The sequence below is a fragment of the Rhinoraja longicauda genome, chromosome 28 (genome assembly GCF_053455715.1).
Source record: "Rhinoraja longicauda isolate Sanriku21f chromosome 28, sRhiLon1.1, whole genome shotgun sequence".
NCBI lineage: Eukaryota > Metazoa > Chordata > Chondrichthyes > Rajiformes > Arhynchobatidae > Rhinoraja > Rhinoraja longicauda.
The window spans coordinates 27,524,729-27,548,696 of NC_135980.1; the positions used below are offsets into that span (position 1 = coordinate 27,524,729).

At 39.8% G+C, this 23,968-nt stretch overlaps 1 protein-coding gene across 1 annotated transcript in view; it reads right to left on the reverse strand.

The window, feature by feature from the left end:
* wdr18 (WD repeat domain 18) overlaps positions 1 to 23,968 on the reverse strand; it is a 120,026-nt gene that overhangs the window by 57,609 nt on the left and 38,449 nt on the right. The window contains exon 5 of the mRNA XM_078423638.1: positions 9,741 to 9,884. Within this exon, the coding sequence (XP_078279764.1) occupies positions 9,741 to 9,884 (144 nt within the window). The remainder of the gene's footprint in view (positions 1 to 9,740; positions 9,885 to 23,968) is intronic.

The following is a 23,968-nucleotide window of genomic DNA, read 5'->3' on the forward strand; positions in this document are numbered from 1 at the left end:
AAGGAAGAATTAAGAAAATGTCAGAGATTAGGACCTTGACAGCCTGCAACATCATTTCCAAAGACTAAACCTGAAAACTTGCAAGAGGCCAGTATTAGAGAAGCACAGAAACCCTGAGATTACAGAACTGGAGATAGACATAAAAAGCTGGAGTAACTCAGCGGGACAGATAGCATCTCCAGAGAGAAGGAATGGGTCTCGACCCGAAACGTCACCCATTCCTTCTCTCCATAGATGCTACCTGTCCCGCTGAGTTACTCCAGCTTTTTGTGTCTATCTTCAGTTTAAACCAGCATCTGCAGTTCCTTCTTACACAGAATATAGTTGTCAATTTGTGCGCAGTATAGCAAACAGCAATGTGTTTGTGTTTCATGTTGTGTTGGGACCATCCCTGCAGTTCCTTCCTACACATTACAGAACTGGGGTCTTTGAGATACAGAGGAGATACAGATACAGAGGAACAAGAACATTTTCTTATCCTACTCTTACAAGTCTGGCGTGCAGGGATGGTCCCACAACCTTACTATTAACAACTCATTGTACAGACCAAGCAACTGCTCCTGTTCAGCCATTTCAACTCAACCCTCCCTGTTACAGACATTCACTTTTTTTTCTGCACACCCCTCCCCATCTTCACTCGCACAGAAAACTAACATATCATTCTCTTTCCTAGTTCTGGAAAAAGATCCGAGACCTGAAATGTTAACTTTTTCTCTTCCCATGAGTGCTGCCTGACCTGCTATTTCTTTAAGACATTTTCTCTTTTTATTTCATATTTACGGCATCTGCAGATTTAAAAAATATATATATTTTACGATTTTGAAAACTGAATCGCATTACCATTGAGTCAAAAACAGTGGCTGATTTTTATCCCCTTCCGAACTTAGAGAAATGCACAAAGTCCAGGAAAAATCTCAAGGCACTTTCCAGAAATACACAGAGTCATGCAAAGCAGTATTTGGTGAAATGGAGGAGATTTTGTGACAGCAGATTTTACAGTTTTTGGTGAGTTTGATATTGGTAGTGGTTTATTATGAAATTCAGTGAAAATATGTCTTGTGTGTTATCCAGGTAAATCACACTATACATGGGCACATCAGGCAGTGCAAGAGAGAAAATAAACAAAATGCATTATACAGAGTTACAGCTACAGATAAAAAAGTGCTAAACCGCACAATGAGGTAGATTGGAAGATCAGGAATTAAGCCCTAGCATATGACAGGTGCATTCAAAAATCTGCTAACAAAGGGAAAGTAGCTGTTCTAAAATCTGGTTGTACATGCTTTCCAGCTTTTGTATTGTCTGCCCGACGGGAGAGGGAAGAGAGAATGAATGGGGTGTGAGGGATCTTTGATTACATTGGTTGCTTTCCAAAGGCAACATGAAGTACATATGGAGTCAATGGGGGAGGGGGGTGGTTTGTGTAATGCACTGGTCTGTACTGTACTCACTGCTGTCTGCAATTTCTTGCTGTCTTGGGCACAGCAGTTGTCATACCAAGCTGCGATGCATCTAGATAGGATACTTTTTATGGTGCATCTGTAGATCTGTTAAGAATTATTGGAGACATGCCAAATTTCCTTATACTTCCGAGGAAGTAGAGGCATCATGTACTTTCTAGGCGTACCCTCAATGTGATTAGACAACAGACAAAATTGTTGATAATATTTACACCAAGAAACTTCAAGGACTTGACCATCTGCACTTCAGCACCACTGAAACAGATTGGGGAGTGTGCTCCACCCCACGTCGTCAAGTCAATGATCAGCTCCTTCACTTTGCTATCATTGAGAGAGACATTGTTGTCTTGACATCATGCTGATCACCTCTCTATCGCCTTCCTGAACTCTCATCTCATCATTGTTTGATTATGCCCATTATGGTGATGTCATCTGTAAACTTGTAAATTGGGTTGGAGCAGAATTTGGTCCCAGTCATGAGTGTGTAGGGAGTATAGCAAGGAGCTGAGAACACAACCGTGCAGGAGACCTGTGTTGAAAATTATCATGAAGTATATTTTGTCACTTATCCTTACTGACTGGGGTTTATGAATCAGGAAATCAATCATCTAGTTGCAGAAGGGGATGCTGTGACCCGTGTCCAGGAGTTTGGAGAATCAATGAACAAGATGCTGGTTTATACCAAAGTTAGACACAAGGTGCTGTAGTAACTCCGCAGATCAGGCAGCATCTCTGGAGAAAATGGATAGGTGACATTTTGGATCGGAACCCTTCTCCGCTGTTGAAAGCAAAGCCATAGCCAATAAATAGGAGTCTGACATGTCTGTCTCTGTTATACAGAATTTCCAGCGGTGATCTTAGGGCCAGGGAGAGCAACTGCCATGGGCCAGCAGGAGGTAAATTGCAGATCAAGGCTGTCCGGGGTGGCTGGAGTCGATGAATACCATGACCAGCCTCTCGAAGCACTTCATGATGGCGGATATCGGAGCCACTGGATGATAGTCATTAGGCATGCTGGCTACTTTTTCATTGACACTAGGATGATACTACTCTTCCTAAAGTAGGCCGGAACCCCATATTGGTGTAAGGAGAGGTTAAAAATAATGCTTGCAAATATTCTTGCCAGCAGGTTCTGAGAACACAGTACTCCTTCTGTGGTTCACTCTTCCAGGAAGGCCAATCTCACGTCTGCGATGGCGACCGGGAGTACTTGCCGGCAGTGCTGTACTTATCTTAGGTAAAGCTTCGTAACGGATGAGTTCCTAGTAGATTTGGAATTATGCCTTTTTTTTTGTTTTTTGAAAATCAGTTTGCATTATCACACAGATTAAGAATATTTTATCATCAATAACTGGAAAGCATTAATAAACAAACTCATGACATTGGAAAAGTATCACAATTCATACAGATGGAATAAAAAGGGTTTCAGATTGACCATGAGAAGAAATAAAAGGAAGTTGAAAATATTGAAACAGTTCTGGAGCTGCAACCCACAGCAACACTCAAACAAAGTTAAAATTAAAAGCATTTAGAAAAACTTCTGAGATCAAAGCAACATGTTAGGTTGATCAAGCTATTTGCTATTATTGATCATTGTATTGATCTATCTCCTTGCAGAATCTCTCAACTGCTCTTCTTGATCAAAATACAACTGATGTTATTTAAAGTATCTATTCACAAAATGCTGGAGTAACTCAGCAGGTCAGGCAGCATCTCAGGAGAGAAGGAATGGGTGACGTTTCGGTACAAGACCCTTCTTCAGACTGAAAGTTTGAAAAGATTTAAAGTATCAGTATCCTTCCCTTTATATTTTATATATGGGATATTAATCATGCAAGCTTCTTTGTTCTGCATGTCATTAATCTGATGCCCTTGGGCAAAAATAATCCTTCAGCTTTTAACAAAGTGCCTATTCTTCTTTTGTGAATGTTGATGATGTTGGCACACTATGCAACAATAGGGGACTCCAGGCTAATTTTATTGAGGTATGTCAAATGGCATCAACATATATTTGATATCTGCCTCTTTCCTTCCTTTCAGTAAGGCAAGCACAAGAATACTGACAAGTTGCACCGATACCGAACACACCAGATCAGACAACAGTGCTGAAGACACACACCAAACACTGCATTTATCTACAAGCTCTCAGTACCCTGATTAAACCAGCTCAATAATATAAAAGATAGAAGGGTCCCGACCCAAAACATCACCCATCCATTTTCCTCTGAGATATTGCCTGACCCGCTGAGTTATTCTAGCATTTTGTGTCTGTCTTTGATATAAATGAGCATCTGCAGTTCCTTTTTATTACATTTTATTCCAATATAAAAACCTTTGATTATCGACTTCTTTAGAAATTGGTTGTGACACCAGCTGGCCAGCATGTTTCTGGAGCAATACAAGGTTCTTATTTCATACATTCCAAATGACAAGCAGAGAAGGGTTATTTAATGACTTCTCTGGTCCATTCAGAAAGACACCCTTGCCCCTCCATTAGTCACCATTTGTCCCAGAATATTTACATGCATTGTTCTTTTGATATTTCATTCCATATCGGGATTATTCTTGGACTAAATAACCTGAAGCCAGTTATAAATTTACCTATTATTTGCTTTAACTGTTTCTTGAGATGTTTGGTTGTAGCGTTATATAAATGTAAATTGATGCTGTCACAGTATGAATTAAATTAATCTATTTCACAACAGCCTGGCCCAGTGGGTGAGTGTAAAAGACGGCTGGAATACTTGAAGCCACCTCCAGCTGGATGTGCAGAATTAATGAATCATCAGAGTCAGTTTTCAGCACATTTGATCAGATTCCTTCTACGTATTATCAAGGAACATTCGAGTGTAAAAAATAGAGCAGCAACAAAGCAAAATATTACATCATTAGAGAACATTCCAGAAGTGGTACCAAAGACATACTCCCAAGCTAGTGTCCATGCACTACGTTCTTTTAGGATGTTGTTTTAGGAAGGAGATGAGAAATAATTTATTTAGTCAGAGGGTGGTGAATCTGTGGAATTCTTTGCCACAGAAGGCTGTGGAGGCAGTCAGTGGATATATTTAAGGCAGAGATAGATAGATTCTTGATTAGTACAGGTGTTAGAGATATGGGGAGAAGGCAGGAGAATGGGGTTAGGAGGGAGAGATAAATCAGCCATGATTCAATGGCGGAGTAAACTTGATGGGCCAAATGGCCTAATTCTGCTCTTATCACTTATGATGCAGACTATGTACATGAGCAACATCCAATCCTGTCTGACAACATGGAAAATTACTCAGACGTGTCTCATCCATCAAAATCATGGGTGGGAAAACTCGGGACCTGTCAGTTTCTCACAATCCTTGATTCTCTTGTAAAAGTCTATCTGGGCACTAAATCTGTTCATGCCTCATCCTCCACAGCTCTTCAGGGTGAAAAATTCCAAAAATTTACGAATCTCAGAAGAAATTGTACCATGTTTGTATCTTAAATGGGTGATAACTTATTCAGTAACTGTGGTCCTTAGTTCTAGATTCTCTCACGAGAGGAATCAACATTTAAGCAGCTACCCTGACATGGCGTTAAAATCTTGGATATTTCAAAATTCTTCCCATTCTTCTGAGTTTTGTCCCAATCTGCCTAATCTTTCTTCATAAGACAGCTGCCTTCTAGGAATGAATCGAGTGAATGCCATCTGAAATATCTCCAGTGCATGGATGTCTCTCCTTCAAGAAGGCACCAAAACGGCACAGCAATCCTACTTAAAAGCTTTCTTTACTTTTATTCTTCATTCATCTGCCAATAAAGCATAACACTCTTTAGCACTCCTGAATTACCTGCTATATCTCAGTCCAACTTTGTGTTTTATGAACAAGGACACTCATATTTCTGTACGGCAGCAATCTATCTCATTTCAATCATTTCAACGATATTCTTTTCTTCCCACTAAAGTGGGAATAACATCATACTTGCTCACATTTTACCCCATCTGCCAGATTGGTGCGACTCCATCAGTATCACCCTTTTGCAGATCCATAAACAATCTGCAGGGGGAGCAGCTTCTGTGGGGGAAGGGGGAAGGAACTGTGAGTGTTTCAGGACCTTTCCATCTACATCCTGGACACCACACAAGCCCTCTACCTTTCTAAAGTCCTGATGCATGAACTCTACCGGAAACGTCTACACTTACTTATTTCTCCCACTAAGTTGCTCCAGCAGATTGCTGCTCCAGGTTCCCGTATCTACAGTCTTTGTCCCCCTTTTGCAGATGCCCTGTGTTCTCCTCACAAATTAGATTCTCACCAATCTTTGCATTTTCAGCAACCTTGGCCACAATAAATGTCTTCACATTGCCCAGGCCATTAATATAGATCATAAATACTTGACACCCTCGCATTGATCCCTGTGGCACTGTAGTAATTACTGTTCGCCAACTTGAAAATTAACCTGCTTTTCCCGACACAGTTTTCTATTGATTAGCCAATCCTCCATATGTTCTTTTATATTAATCCTGAACATCATGAACTCTTCGCTTGAGGTTACTTTTTCTGCATCATTTTATTGATTGCTTTTTGGAAATCCAAATCCTCTGAATTTAGTTACAGAGGGCGATTAATGTATATATGGACGGCAGTAAGGTCTTCCACAAGGTCACATTTGGAAGGCTAGAGGCCAAGAGCTCCAAGAAACATTGCCAACATAGATCAAAAGTTGGCTTGCTATTAGGCGACTGAGGTTGATGCTAGAGGTTTGAGAGTTTACAAGCCAGTGGTGAACCAGATAGATCAGTGCTGGATCCCTCCCTGTTTGTCATGTACATTAACAATTTGAAGGTTATGGGTCTTCAAGTGTCCATCTAAATATTTTTCAAATGTGGTACCAACTCGTAAAGGTAGTGACTTGCACACCTCAACAATTCTGAGTGAATGAACAAATATCAATTCTCCTGTGTAAGAAGGAACTGCAGATGCTGGTTTAAACCGAAGATAGACACAAAAAGCTTGAGTAACTCAGTGGGACAGGCAGCATCTCTGGAGAGAAGGAATGGGTGATGTTTCGGGTTGAGACCCTTCTTCAGACTGGTTAGGGATAAGGAAAACAAGAGATATAGATGGTGATGTGGAGAGATAAAGAACAATGAATGACAGATGCAGTCCCTGGTTAACTCATCCCTTGCCACCCAAACCACCCCCTCCCCAGGTACCTTCCCCTGCAACTGTACAATATGCAACATCTGTTGCTATAGCTACTCCCTCGACTCTGTCCAGGGACCCCGACAGTCCTTTCAGGTTAGGCAGAAGCTCGCTTGCACCTCCTCCAACCTCATCTACTGTATCCGTTGTTCAAGATGTGGACTTTTATACACCGGCGAGACCAAATGCAGACTGGGTGATCGTTTCATGGAACACCTTCGCTCAGCCCGCGTGGACCTACCTGATCTCCTGGTTGCTGGACACTTTAATTCTCCTTCCCATTCCTACACAGACCTTTCTGTCCTAGGTCTCCTCCATTGTCAGAGTGAGGCTAAATGCAAATTGGAGGAACAGAATCTCATATTTCGCTTGGGCAGCTTACAGCCCAGTGGTATGAATATTGATTTATCTCATGTCAGGTAGCCCCGGAATTCCCTCCCTCTCTATCCCTTCCCCACCCAAGTTGCACTAGCTTCTCATTTTCACCCTACAAACAGCTAACAATTGTCGGTTTCCTTTATCATCGTTCTGTCATTCAGTGTTCTTTATCTCTCCACATCACCGTCTGTATCTCTCTTTTCCCATATCCCTATAGTCTGAGGAAGGGTCTCAACTCGATCAATTCTCCTGTGTTCTTTCTACCTATATTCTCCAATTACGTTCCTGGTAAAGTAATTCATTCCTTTTCATCCTGTGAAAGCACCTCATAATTCTGTACATCTCAATTACATCACCTCTCCCGTTTTCATATTAATCACAGGGGTTTCCACCAGGGTGGATCCATTCCTAAATGTGCCGCCATCTTTGGCTTGCTCCTGTTGCTCATCCTCATTTTGCACCCTGGCAACGTCACTGAAAGCCAAACAAGGTGTCACATACTTCTACTGCATCACCACCTTTGTTCGACATTCAAGGCCAAATCGGCAAACAAGTTGGGTGGACAATGATTACATGGAAATGGCGTTGATGGTGAAAGAGGCGAGTCTCATGGACACAAGAGATTCAGGTCTGTGACCATGGTGGTGGAACCATAGGTTGTTGGCCCAGCGGACCGGGGAAGAACCGAAAATGGCAAAGGCAGCAGACTGGATGAACTCAATTCACAAGATCCTCACATTTTCAACTGGAGAAAAAGAATAAGTATATCGGAGTTTAAAAAAGACTACCCTATTCTTCTTTGTTTCTAATTCGTACTTTTTAAATTGCTATCTCTATACAGTTTAGAGCTTAATTAACAGCAGTAGAATAGAATATTAATTTCATAAGGAGAACAAATATACTTATTTCTATTCACCCATCTCAAAATGTGTCTAATTCACTCTAACTGTTAAGTTGCTACCACATTCAAAATTCAATACTCTTTTCCACAAGAACTTCCCAAATTGGAAGTATTTGATACAAAGTAGGAGACCCTTAAATATTTAAACAGCGTGATTAATAATAAATTCATAGATCAAAATTCTTACATTTTTTAAAGAGCTTATTTAATTAAAGAGAGTGCATCAAGCACACTTGAGTATGAACACATGATGAATGTGAATATCTCAGTGCACAACCAAGAAATATTCCACAAGCAGAGGTCCAATTCTTTGGATGACACACACCAATTCGTACAGGTGAATATAAAGAATGACTCTACTAAATCAGACTAAATGACTCTAGCAATCTTATTCAATTTGCTGGTTGGTCTAGAACAGCTGATAAAATAAGTAAATGTAGCTCAAAATAATTATGCATTATACTAGAAATAATAACTGGATATCATTAAGAATTAATACATTCAAATTTTCCACTGTTCCATCCAAATCCATCCCCAATGTATCCTGCTTCTCTTCTCTGGCACCGGGAGTTTCAGTTTGTGCACTTTTCTAAGTCTTGCCAACATTTTCTTATGCTCATATGAAAGATAATTTTATCATATTTTAATAATATAACAAATTCCAAAGCCAAACATTTCAAATTCGAAGACACTGCAATATTTTAGTTCAGAAAGATAGGAGAGTTCAGTCAGAGCATCACCATATTCAATTGCTAAAATGTATGTACCAAGTAAGATGAATGGAAACAAACGATTGCTGACAATTTTAATACCCCATCCCATCCCCATGCCGACCAGTCTGACCTTCGCCTCCTCCACTGCCAGAGTTCACATCAAGCGTGGAAACAGGTCCTTCAGCACAATTTGCCCACACCGACCAACATGCCCCATTTACATAAGTCCCACCTGCCTGTGTTTGGCCCATTACCTTCCAGACCTATCCTATCCATGTACCTGTCCAAATATTTTTTTAATTTTATGATAGAACCCATCTCAACTATCTCCTCTGGCAGCTCGTTCCATATACCTATCACCCTTTGTTAAAAAAGTTGCCCGAGGTTCCTATTAAATCTTTCCCCACTCACCTTAAATCGATGTCCTCTGGTTCTTGATTCCCCTACTCTAGGTAAAATGCATTTACCCTATCTATCCCTCTCATGAACTTATACATCAAACTGTTCTTCCAGTTTGCCATGTACAAACTGGAAGAACAGAATCTCATATACCACTTGGGTAGCCTACAAACCAACAGCATGAACATTGAATTCTCTAAGTTCAGGTTCCCTTCTCCCCCTGCCTGCAGTGGATTTTTTCTTGGTGGTTCCCTACTCCCCCTGCCTGGTTTTTCTTACCATTCCTTCCCTTGGATATTGGACTATCACATCATCTACCCCCATCGCTAGAAATAAAGATTCTGAAAATATGCACTGCATTGGTTCTGAAAATATGATCACTTGGCTGAGATAGTAGTTGCCAATCCTGATACTGAACCTTAGTAAGAGTAAGCTAAGTGAGGGGAAAAGTACCCCCATTATTCTATGATTAAAACAATTATTAAACTTCAGGGAATAATCATCCAAAAACCTTCCAGGTATTGTACGGTAGCGAAAATATGACATAAAACGTCTCAAGTCTCTAATGGTGACCTTAGACATCTGTATTTATTTGCAATTTTAAGTGGTTCCTTTGCAGGAAACATTTAACATGATTATTTGATATATTTGATGCATATTTAAAGACTTTGTATTGCCAACAAATCACCTTTAAATGTATATCCCCACTCACCCCAGTGAACAAGTTGACCTGAAATATGGATCCATCGTGTCCTCCACAGAATAGGTTGTATTCACAAGGATCGAGGGCCACAGACATGATTCCAACGTCAAATAGCACAGACATTAGGAGTTCCCCACAGGATAGCTCCCACAGCTGGAGAGAGACAGAAAGAACAATTTAAAAGAAAGCATTAACAATGGACTATCATTTCTGTCAGAGACAAGGGGAGATGAGAGAAAGTATTGACAAGGAAGGCTGGGGAGAAAAGTATGGAGAAAGTAAGGATTTGATCCTCATTCAAAGGGCTAGATTATTACAATAAATGATTGAAAATAAAACAATTTATTACAACACATGAGCAGAAACATTAAGCTCCATATTCTGAATAATTGAGTATTTGGAATCAACTGTACCAATCCCTGTGGTACTCCCCGCTGATATTTTAGGCAGTATTATGAAATAATAAGCTATTATTAGCTAAATTCTCCACATGGTGGTCCCAGAAGTAGACATGCAATCATTCATTACAATCACTCCATTATTTTAAATCTCTTCCATTCCCTTCCACTGACTGGATAGCATGCAACAAAAAGCTTTTTCTCTGTACCTCGGTGACAATAAACTAAACTTTTTTCCCCCATATTTTATTCCGGGTCTGGAAATCACCAATGAATAGCTTGCAGCAAACTCAGAAATTCCACCTTTGTGCATGGATACATGGAAATCCCAACTTACTTGCCCTTGCATGAAAATACCAGCAAAGAGCAAGCACAGTTTATGTTTATGTTGCTTTGCAACTTCCTACTCCCACTTAAACCTGGTGTCTCCTCACCACAAACCCTTCATTCTTTCAAATATGTAATGAGAAGCTGCGACCAAGTATAGCTCAACGGACAGCACAATGATTTGGTGATTCTCAGACTTTATTTCCTCCCTCTCTACTCTGCTTCTCATTTCCAACAATATTCAATTCTGTTTGGGAAGGAACTGAAGATGCTGGTTTAAACCGAAGATAGACACAAAAAGCTGGAGTAACTCAGCGGGTCAGACAGCATCTCTAGAGAAAAGGCATAGGTGACATTTCGGGTCGGGTCTGAAGAAGGGTCTCGACCCGAAACTTCACATTTTCTCCAGAGATGCTGCCTGCCCCACTGAGTTATTCCAGCTTTTTATGTCTACCTTCATATTTCAATTCTCTTTGATCCGCTCATACTTGTCTATGTTTGTCCACATGCTCAGTTTTTCAGGTTAGTAAACTATTCCATCTTAACTGATATTAAATCAACAGTTTTGTCTTTGTTCTTTCTTTTCATCTCCAAACTCTCCCTCTTGTACTACTATATCCTCTCTTTCCCTGTACACCTTCATTCTCATTTCCCATCTCCCCCCATTTCTGATTCACCAGCTTTTATTTTCTGATCCCTCTGCATTATATCCAACATCCATCTCATCTTGCTTCTGTTATGTCGTGAGAAAGAAATAGTGATTCTTTCTGTGCATACCAAAGGACAGGGAATTGGATTAAATGAATAGGTCTTTTAGTGTGATGATCAAAATGGTCCCTTTGTTCTATGTTAGTCCAGCATTACATTGTGATTCCTTCTTCAGGAAGCTATGACATGCCTTAATAATAATGTAATCCTTTCAATCCTGGTATTTTATAATGAGTTACAATCAAAACAATTATTTGCTGGAATTGGGACCTGGCTTTCATTACAAATGATAATTTCCATGACATTTTTGACAAAATGCATGGAGACCACATACATGTTTCACCAGTAAAATCAAATCCTTTACAAAACATTTCTAGGAGTTAAAGGGCCATAGTTGCAATGTTAAATTCTGGCCAGATCTGCCTCATGATAATTTCCCAAAGACTTGCAGCCCAATTTGAACATGCATGCCCCTTCCCCTAGAAAGCCACAAGACATAGTCTAATACCTTGAATCTCCTTTAGCTTAGTTTAGAGATATGGTATGGAAACAGGCCTTTCAGTCCACTGTGTCCACGCTGACCATTGATCATCCATTCACACCAGTTCCATGCTATCTCACTTTCACAATTAACCTAAAAACCTGCACATCTTTGGGATGCGGGAGGAAAGCTGAGCAACCGGAGGAAACGCCCACAGTCACATTGAGAATGTGCAAGGTCCTAACAGACAGTACCCATGGTCAGGATTGAACCTAGGTCTCCGCAGCTGTGAGGCAGTAGCTCTACCAGCCGCGCCACTGTGCTGCCCTACATGTTTTAATCGGAGATTTTATCACTGCTGGAAAGAACACAAAAAATGATGGGCAAAACAGTTGCACACTAAGTAATGCTCAGAGTTGAATCCTGATCTTAGGTGCTGTCGAGGTCAATTTTGCACGTTTTCTCTGCACCTGCATGGAATTCTTTGGCTGATTCACTGCTAAAGAGTGTACTGGTAGATTGATTGCCTACTATGTTATTCACTACTATACATTAATGGCAAAAAAAACCTCAAAAGGAAGCTGAAGGACATTGGTTGCAGGGTGCACAGCAATAAGAATAAGGAGAATGAAACTGATCAGATTTCTCCCATGGGACCCAGCATGGACCCAAAGGACTAAATGGCCTCCTATTATAAAAGTATAGATTCTGGTGGTAATTTTTTTAAATTTGCTTCTTCTCCTGTAAAGTAACAATGATATCAAAGTTAAAATAGTGACCTTGTAGCATCTCTGTATAGGTGAAATGCTATTATTGATCACTTTGATACTAAATTAATGTCATAACTTATATTTATTTACATCTTATGAAATTCTCATGATTACTTGATCCAATCCAAGTAGAATTGATCAATTCAGTACCATGGGATTAAAACCAGGAGTTCTAAATTCTGAATATGTCATGGAGCTTTCTGACAAACCCACGACCCCGTGCAGAGCCATGATCCACAAAATTACACATAGCAATTTATAGTTAGAAAAAGAGGATATTCTGCAGAACCTCTTTCATCTCAGCCAGTCTCTGGAGTAAATGTCAATTTGAAAATAAACAAATCAAAATCCAAACTATTCTGTGAATATTGATCAAAACATGCTTTTTGCATTATATGTCTGAAGAAAAAATGTTTGTCCTCCTGCAAACATCACAATACAGCAGGTAAAAGTATCTACACATGGACTACTTAAACACTGTAGCTACACAAAAATATTTTTGAAGGGAGCTTCCTGAAAAGCTGCCCGTATTATTAATAATACATTAAAAAGAGCATCCATCACAGTTGGGTAATGACAAATGTAACAAAAGGTTGACGAAGGTCACTGATGTGAAATGCTCCCTGACTATCTCCAGCATTTTGTATTCATTTCGCATTTCCAATATTCACAGCTTTTATTTTTACTTTCAACAACAAAAATCAAGTCAACTTCACTTCTAAATGAAACACTGCGTTTATTTTTTCATCCTCATATTCATCGATATCCAAACACCTTTTGTTTCTCCTCTTGACTGACCCACTGAACCGTACATTCTCCCTTCCATATCTCCGTTCCCCTCTCCCGACTCTCACTCTGAAGAAGGGTCTCGACCTGAAACGTCACCCATTCCTTCTCTCCAGAGATGCTGCCTGACTCAGAGTTACTCCAACATTTTGTGTCTATCTTCGTTATAAACAGTATCTGCAGTTCCTTCCGACACATTGCTTTTGTACTACTTGAAGAAAAACTCAAGATTTCCAAGCGAGTTCCTGAATTTGAAATATTGTATTAATCAAGCTCTAATCCAATGGAGGAAAACACATTTACATGAAAGTCTGCAGAAACCCACTGCCCATTGATGGGGAAAGCAAGATATTCATTCTAATCTCGAGAACACACAAACAAAATCAGCAGTGATCAGATTTAAAAAAAAGATTACTTCTCTCTTGGCCCCTTTGGACTACACATTACCTCTCAGCAGTGCGAGATACCCATATCTGGTTTACTCTACTCGGCTCATTCCTCCACTGGAAATAAAAAGGGCCAATAGACACAAACCTAAATATTTTTTAGTCACAATTTTCCCATATTTAAAACGTTTTAAATGTTTTTGTTTCATTTTTTTTAAATGGAAGCTGTTGAAACTGGATGTTTGAACTGAATCCATAACATTATAAGGAGGGACAAATCAGCTTTATCGAGGAAAGACTAAGAATTAGAAACAGGGTATACGGAACGAGCTACCAGAGGAGGTGGTTGAAGCATGTACTATCACAACATTTACAAGACATTTGGACAGGTACAGGGATTGGAAAGGTTATTATGAATGTGGGCTAAACGCAGACAGGTAGGTTTAGCATAGATGGAACACCTTGATCGGCTTGCACAAAATTGGTCGAAGAGCCTGTTTCTGTGCTCTATGAGCTGGCCATTCATATGCCTACTCAGCCGCTCAATAAAATGATAGATTATCTACCTTAGCACTACTTATTTGCACAATCCTCATATCCCTATCCTTCAAGTACCTATCGCTCACCCTCTTGAATGACCCTCTATTTGTTCGTTCTTCTATATTCTTATGGGTAAAGGACCAGTCTGCTTAGCCTCTTCGCGTTCGACAATCTGAGGAATCCCTGTTGCATTCCTGTTTCATGCAATAGGAGTGCAACAATGGTTCACTAGGTTGGTTTCTAGGATGAGGCAGAGAGGAAGAATGAAACAATCAGCCTGCCATGTTAATCAGGCTCTCAGAGCAATTTCATCAATTCCATTCATCAATTATTTCTTGGTAATCTGTTCTCTCTCATAAACCCATTAACTCACTGGTTCTTTCGCCACCTGCCTCCACTAGGAGTAATTTTTCAATAGCCAAATAACCTCACACCCAGCATGACTTGAGCATGAGAGGAAACTGGAGCACCCAAGGAAAACCTAGGCAGTTAAAGACAGAATGTGCAAACTCTACACAAACCATCCTAGAAGCAGGTTTGAACTTGGGTCATTACACCACAAGCCAGCAGCTCTACCTGCTGCACCACTGTACTGCTCTATTGGACGTAGGTAGGCTTATAAGACCACTGCACAATAATCCAGATGCGACCTCATCAGGGTTATAATTAATTTCAATAAGACTACTACTCTTAAACTTGAATCATCTTACAATAATTGACAACATACCCTTTGCCCTCCTAATGAGTGAAAACAAAAATAAAGATAATTGTGCGAAAGCGTGAAGTAATTGAAATAAGCTACATATTAATTCATAAAATTTAATGTCCTCAGGTCAAAATGCTTCAATACGAGTCTGAAGTAGTATCGCTGTTGTAATACGGGAGATATGGATTCATGCACTTTTTATAATCTCAAGACATCCTTACCACTTTACAGCCAAAATGTAGCTATTGTAATGTGGGATGGTCAATTTAGACACAGCATGCTCTTACAAAGAACAATGAGATAATTGCCAGATTTTCAGTAATTTTTGTGCTGATCGTGAGGGATGACTCACTTTATCTTCAATACAGCATCACCTGAGGATCCAAATGGAGGTCAGGTGCAATACGATACGATAGAACTTTATTTATCCCAGAAGGGAAATTGGTCAATAATGGCTGACAGATGAAACTGGCAATGCAGCACACACACAGTAATGCCCTGGAGTACCAGATTTGACTATATGCTCCAGTTCCTCCCAGAGGAGGATTGGTTTTCTCAAAATCAAATTATATCCAGGATGTCAGAACCAAAATGCCACACGTACTCGCATGCTACCCACTGACCTTTCATCCTTTCAAATGTCAAACAAAGCTTCCGTCATGTTTTTCATATTTAAATAAGGATCCACTTTGTGATGAGGGCACACCATGTAGAACACAAAGCGTGCGAGAGAATTTCAAAGATAATGTCTAACCCCTTGTGTAATTTGCAGATATTAACGCCAATGTCAATTAAGAACTGTATTCTAGTCAAAGTATTTTATGCTTTTATAGTTGTATGTTTCTAGCTGGATTTTGTGAAAGTTTACTGAAGTAGTTTCCATTATAAATATGGATATAGTCATTTTTTGCAGAATTTATTTTATACATAAAAATAAATTAATCTACTTTAAATTGGGGCTGAACTTTATCGCTGAGGCCAGATTACATTCAAAACAAAGCATTTCACTATGTACATGTGATAATGAAGTATCATCAAATCATGTCCTCCATCCTTATGCCTAGTGAAGACAACACTTGGTCTTGACCTCACCTATTGACGCTGCAGGGGATTGACCATTGCACAGGTGCATGGTAGCATAAATTATTTATCAGCAGGGAAAGCAGAGAGTCCTTAAACATCATCCCATGGAGAAAGTAGCAGCATGGTTCCACTACATAGCATGTTCTTCAAAGCCAATTTACCTATCTTACCTATGGGGAGAAGGCAGGAGAATGGGATTAGGAGGGAAAGATAGATCAGCCATGATTGAATGGCGGAGTAGACTTGATGGGCCGAATGACCTAATTCTGCTCCTATCACATGAACTATCATGTCAACATGAATAGTTGGAGAGGGGGGAGAGAAGATGCATGGAAAGGTCTGGAAAGTTATTTTACATAAACGCACGATTCCCATCAACATTCAGTAACATCTTTGTGAGCATCACAGTGGCGCCGCGGTAGAATTGCCGCCTTACAGACCCAGGTTTGATTCTGACTACAGGTGCTTGTCTGTACGGAGTTTGTTCATTCTCGTTAACCTGCGTGGGTTTTCTCTGGAAACTCCTTTTTCCTCCCACACTCCAAAGTCAAACTGTTTTGTAGGTTAATTGGCTTGGCATAATTGTAAATTTTTCCCAATTGTAAATTGGCCCTAGGATAATGTTAATGTTAGTGTGCGGGGAATCGCTAGACAGTGCGGACTGGGTAGGCCGAAGGGCCTATTACCGCGTTGTATTTCTAAACTAAACTGAAGATAATTTCTGGAATTAATTCAACATGCAACATAAATCTTGAATTGAGTAAATATAAAACCTTGACAGCGGGCTTTCAATAGTGTTACTGAAAGCTATAAAAGAGCATTTGCCAAGGCATCAGAACATGATCAATGTTGAAAAATGTAATCTTAACATAATCTTTCCATGCATTATTGAAATGACAGACCTCATATCAAAATAGAAATATTATTTGTATGGTTTTAAATAAGAAAGCCCTTAAATTTAAAGGGAAATTCTGTCTGCATCCAATTTAATTTAACATCGCCTGTTCGTTTCTTGCCACCAGAATAAATATAAATATTTCAAACCCTTTCTTAGTCCTTAAGTTCACAATTTATCGGATAAATTAATGGTCAATTTTAAATACTGATTTAGTGCCAGACTGATACAGGAATAGGAAACTGCAGCACAGCAAGTTTGTACTGTGTTTACTGAAGTATAATCTGTGCCAAAAGGATACTGAACAAACATTAGCATTGCTATATTTTTCTTGCTTCTTTGGCTTTTTGGCTGAGGTTGATGAGATTTCTTGAAAATTAAATATTATCCTTTTCAACCCATATTATATCCAAAATAATTTATATTTGAAAAGATGGATTATTCAAAACAAAGATTCAGCTTTTCACTTTGGCTTGTTAAAAATGAAGGATTGAGAGGCATCTTTGAGGGGAATATTGAGGGGAATCTTTTAAAGTTGCACAATATAACTGACAAGAGAAATTACTAGTTCTATTCTGCGCATTAGGAACAAGTGTTCAAAAGTAATTTGGGGTTAAACCAAAGAAAAGTGTTGTTTTTAGTCAGGCCTCAGAAATCCCTTCAGCGTTACTGGAAACAGCCTTCTGCTCAGAACTTCAGCATCATTCAGACAACAAGGTCACCAGGCAAGTCATTTTTTGACACACACGTTCCCAAAAATAAAATCAAAAAGCTGCAGAGCAGGCACTTTACAAACAGATACAGACAGAATGACAGATTTTTCTTCTTCCATTAATCTATCAATCACACAGCTATGTGTGGCATGCATTTTTAATGTTTTCCTTCCCTTAGAGTGTGGCAAAATATCATTTCATAATAAAAGCAGGAAACATTCTGGTGGCACGAACAAATCAATTAAAAGCCTGTTCACTCAGTAAACAAATACAAACAAACCTTTCTAAAATTTCAAAGCTAAGCAATTCTATATTTAATATTGGGTGCATCGTTAGAATGGAAATAAGGAGGAATTTCTTTAATCAGAGGGTGGCGAATCTATGTGAATTTATTGCCACAGATGGTTGTGGAGACCTAGTCATTAGGTAATTTTAAAGCAGAGTTTGACAGATTCTTGATTAGCAAGGATGTCAATGGTTATGGGGAGAAGGCAGGAGAATGGGGTTGAGAAGGATAGTTAGATCAGCCATGATTGATTGGTGGCGTAGACTCGATGGGCCGAATGACCTAATTCCGCTCCGATGACTTAGGAACTTCTGATTTGAAAATGTTTAGAATCGATGGTGTTTGCTCATTTGCACAAATAATGCGGATAAAATAGTATTACACCAAATGTTAATTAACCTATGGCTGCCTAGTAGAGTTCACCTCCAAGCCAGAAGACAAAGGAAAATCAAACACAGTGCAGGACTTGAATATGCAAGTCCAGACAGACTAACATCACAACATGGTACTGAGATTGAGCACATTAATAATATACTGCAGATGCTGTAAATTCTGAAATAAAAACAGGGAACACTGGAAATACTCATCAATTGGTATTAGTGAAGGAGAAAGATGGACAGGCATGAGAGATAGAAACAGTATATACTAGAAATACTCAGCAGGTCAGGCAGCAAATGTCGAAAGAGGAAGTCAAATTCTTAAATTGGTGATCTTTCAGCAAAACTGACAATGGAACAGAATGTTACATATTTAAATAGCTTCTAGTAAAGGTACAACATACATCAGATACAATAACTCCACTACCAATGCTTCTACAAATCACTCACTTGCCTCTTCCTTTCAATCCCACTCTGATATTTTCATTCTCAGCTTCCCATAATGTTCCGGTAAATTTTTACATCAACCAGAGCAAGTGCACCTACATTTTCTATAAGGTGCTTTCCAGGCTTCTGGCCTTAATATTGATTTAATAGGTGCAGAACTTAAGCATCATCCATTGCCTCTCAAAGAGCAGGCATCCAGAACAGAGAATGGATGAATCACAACTGATGGGAATGGAGAGGGGGTCCCCATATAACTGGGTGAGACTTGCACCCTCCAGTTTAAACTTTAGAAATACAGCATATAATGCGAGAGGAAACCAGAGTCGACAGAGAAAATCCATGCGGTCACAGGAAGAATTTACAAACTCCGTACAGGCAGCACCTGCAGTCAGGATCAAACACGGGTCCCTGGAGCTGTAAGGCAGCACATCTACCGCTGTGCTACCGTGCAGCCCTTCTACATCTGCTGAAATCATTCACATAGGCCTCACATAAATTTTGTTTTTCTTCAATTTCACTTACAAACACGCACTGGTATCTTGAAGCATCACTTCTGTTATTTAATCTGTTTTTTGCCCTCCATTCTGTCACCTCCTTTTCCTCACTTTTGAAACGCTCTCTAACATTTTCCAATTCTGACAAAAGGTCATGGAGCAGAAACATTAATCTTGTGCTCCTCTGTCAGCACATACTGCCAAGTGTTTCCAATATTTTTAGTTTTAATTTCCATTTTCCAATTTTTGTGAATATCCCTCAATGAACACAGGAGTTATGATATTGAAGTTGACAAGTGGTCAGGACTTTCGAGGAATGACACTGTTCTACTGAATTACCAGTTCCTTTCATATATTGTTTGTTATAAGGCACTGACAAGATCATGGTTACTTAATGCTTACAACCAGGTGGCACAGCATACTATGAGTGGCACAGCACTAGAGCACCACAGATCCAGGTTCAATCCTGACTACGGGTGCTGTATGTATGTACATTCTCCCTGAGATCACGTGGGTTTGCCCCAGGTGCTCCAGTTTCCTCCCACATTCCAAAGATGTGGTTTGTAGGTTAATTGCCTTATGGAAATTATCCCTCATGTGTAGGATAGAACTAGAGGGCGGCACGGTGGCGCAGCGGTAGAGTTGCTGCCTTACAGCGAATGCAGCGCCGGAGACTCAGGTTCGATCCTGACTACGGGCGCCATCTGTACGGAGTTTGTACGTTCTCCCCGTGACCTGCGTGGGTTTTCTCTGAGATCTTCGGTTTCCTCCCACACTCCAAAGACGTACAGGTATGTATGTTAATTGGCTGGGTTAATTAAATGGGTTTTTTTTAAATTGTCCCTAGTGTGTGTAGGGTAGTGTTAATGTGCGGGGATCGCTGGGCGGTGCGGACCCGGTGGGCCGAAGGGCCTGTTTCCGCGCTGTATCTCTAAATCTAAAAAAAACTATTGCATGGGTGATTGTTGATCAACACGGACTCAGTGGGCTGAAAGGCCTGTTTCCACGCTGTATTTCTAAAACTAGAACTAAAAACTAACTAAAGATTTTTTTAATTAAAAAGTGCTAACTGTAATTTAACACCACTGAATAATTGTTAGTGGGAATGAATACAGCAAATGCATTATTTGTAAAATATCAAAACGTATTTACTTAAAATTATCAAATTTTAATTTAATCAAATCTGCCAGATTTAAACATTCTTAAATTAATCTGTCATTTCAAGACAACAATTGAGTAATTTATTCAATTTAATTAAAAGCATATGTTAAAAACTCTTCTTTTAAAATTACACAATACCGTCCAAAGACTCATCAACCAAAAAGCTTTTTGCACATGCATTGCAGATCGTCGTAAAATAAGATGAACATACACAGGAACAAAGGCTTTGTATGTTAATAAAGAGCGTACCAAGTCGGAGAGCTTTCAAGAGGGTTAATATCACAAACCAAAATTTAAAGTAGTTTATGATCATTCTTTATACATTGTGTTGTGTTGCAAAATTCACCGTCTGAATCTGTCTTGGAAAGATTCAAAAGTATACTTCAAAAGAGAATTAGATGAAAGCCAAGGTAATGGGAAAAGAAGATGGGAGAGGGATTACAGAAGTTGATTAGTTCTACCAAAGCACTGACATGCACTGCAGTATTTTATGATCAACCATAAATTATATCAGTCTTGGTGCTCATTCATAGTATATCTTATTGGGGTCCTAACATTCTGATATCTCCTACATATATTTCCCAGCATGGTAGAGCCACACAGCGTTGGAGGAAAGAAAACACTTTCATTTGACAAGTCATCAAATAATATAATGGTTCATCGCCGGGATCACTGACACACAAGTCATAGTGTATCCAATAGCCTCTGTTGTAACCATCGTAAACAGGAAGCACAGGAAGATCTATTTCTCCATGATTTAATTTTCCTCTTCCCTCACTTTCCCCACTTTCCTATATGTTCTTCAGCAGCAGCTTGCATGCCTAGATCATTAGTGAACCAAAAGAATCATTGTTGGAATTTTATCATAATAAATATATTTGATGCTGATTAACTTTTGAATTACATCCTCATTAACATCAGTTAAGTATCAATATTACACAATGTCTTGGCATACAACCAGGATGTCTCTTCTGGGGGATGCAGGCGGGAGAGGGAAGATATGATTTAAAAATAGCAGCAAACAACTTCAGTAAACATTATATAGGAAGCAAACAATATTAAAGCTGGCAACAGCTGTATGAAAACGAGCATGAAAACGATCAATAGACAATTGATATATTGTCTATATCAATTGAGACTATTGAGTTCGATAGTCTCAATTCATGTTTATTTTAAATTCTCTCTCACACACACAAATAAAGTTGTAGAACTCAGTCCAAACACAGTTATTCAATTTCACTTAAATTATAATAGTTGATCTGTATGTAAAATTTAGTGATATAGCAAATAGTGTGGATGATGCCAGTCAACGGAATTAGGTTAGTGTGGTGAGCAGACAGGTGGAAGGAAGGAATTAATACATAAGTAGTATGAAGCGATCCACTATGACAGAGGAGATGGGAAGAGGCACAATGCCAAAGAGCATGTGGGAATCCAGGGTCCTGGGTTTGGTAGTGCAGTGCAGGGTGGGGGGAGAAGGATGTTGGAGGCATGTTCTCATATATAGATCTTTGACAGTGGCAGGATATACGAGCAGTTAAGATATTAGATTTAATAAATAGAGCTACAGAGTACAAACGGCAGAGGTTATGCTAAATCTTAATAAAGATCTGTTCAGGTTACAACTAGAGCTTTGCAACAAGCTCCGAACATACTCTTAATGAACAATAATAAAGTTCTTGAGGGGTGGAAAGGAGTGTTGTCTGTGTGGTTCCTGGAATGAGGGATTTAGCTACAGGGTGAAATTGAAAAAGCTGAGGTTATTCAGCTTGAAGCAGAGGAAAGTAAGGGAAAACTTGATAGAGATGTGTAACCTCATGATTATTTTATTGTTACTGTTTGGATTGGCTGGTGTTACAAGGGCCAAGGAAAACAGACCTACAGTTTTAAGCAAGACATACAGTGGAAACATGAACATTTCTTTCTTATACAGTGACTACTAATGGCTTTGGACTTATTGTCCATTAGGATGGTGGAATTAGAGCTGATTAAAGATTTCAAATATTTATGGCAAATTTGCCTTAAATAAACCTCCTGGGCTACATGGATAGATGAAGGGACTGAGTGGATTACTCTACAAATAGACGGGATAGGCTTGATGGGCCAAATGGGCTCCTTCTATGCGGCTATAATTCTAAATGAATGCACCATTCTTGCTATGTGTTTTGATCCCCAGTACTTTCATACTGTGTTCCATCTGTTTATCCTAATGACCTTGCATCTACTTTGCTAAATTAAAGGTCAAATATGGGTTATATATGCCTACATCTGAAATTCAATAAGCTTATTAAATGACAACAAAGGAACTTTGTTGAGATAACTTACACTTATCTGGGGCACCAGGATCAAGACTGAGTGAAAATCTATATTCAATTGTCACTTTACTGATCCCCATAAATCTGTTTCTTTCCAGCATTTTCTGTTTTATTTCTCATTTTCAGCATTCAATTTTACCCATTTTCATTGATGGAGTCATAGTCATAGAGTGATACAGCGTGGAAACAGGCCCTTTGGCCCAACTTGCCCAATCCGGCCAATATGTCCCAGCTACACTAGTCCTACCTACCCGCGTTTGGCCCATATCCCTCCAAACCATAGAAAATAGGTGCAGGAGTAGGCCATTCGGCCCTTCGAGCCTGCACCGCCATTCAATATGATCATGGCTGATCATTCAGCTCAGTAGCCTGTACCTGCCTTCTCTCCATACCCCCTGATCCCTTTAGCAAAAAGGGCCACATCTAACTCCCTCTTAAATATAGCCAATGAACTGGCCTCAACTACCTTCTGTGGCAGAGAATTCCACAGACTCACCACTCTCTGTGTGAAGAAATGTTTTCTCATCTCGGTCCTAAAAGACTTCCCCCTTATCCTTAAGCTGTGACCCCTGGTTCTGGACTCCCCCAACATCGGGAACAATCTTCCCGCATCTAGCCTCTCCAATCCCTTAAGAATTTTATATGTTTCTATAAGATCCCCCCTCAGTCTTCTAAATTTCAGCGAGTACAAGCCCAGTCTATCCAGTCTTTCCTCATATGAAAGTCCCGCCATCCCAGGGATCAATCTGGTGAACCTTCTTTGTACTCCCTCTAAGGCAAGAACGTCTTTCCTCAGGTTAGGAGACCAAAACTGCACACAATACTCCAGGTGCGGTTTCACCAAGGCCCTGTACAACTGCAGCAGAACCTCCCTGCTCCTAAACTCAAATCCTCTTGCTATGAATGCCAACATACCATTCGCTTTCTTCACTGCCTGCTGCACCTGCATGCTTGCTTTCAATGACTGGTGCACCATGACACCCAGGTCACGTTGCATCTCACCTTCTCCCAATCGGTCACCATTCAGGTAATACTCTGCTTTCCTGTTCTTGCCGCCAAAGTGGATAACCTCACATTTATCCACATTATATTGCATCTGCCATGCATTTGCCCACTCGCCTAATCTATCCAAGTCACTCTGCAGCCTCCTAGCATCCTCCTCGCAGCTAACACTGCCACCCAGCTTCGTGTCATCTGCAAACTTAGAGATGTTGCATTCAATTCCCTCGTCCAAATCATTAATATACACTGTAAATAACTGGGGTCCCAGCACTGAGCCTTGCGGTACCCCACTAGTCACTGCCTGCAATTCCGAAAAGGACCCGTTTATTCCTACTCTTTGCTTCCTGTCCGCCAACCAATTT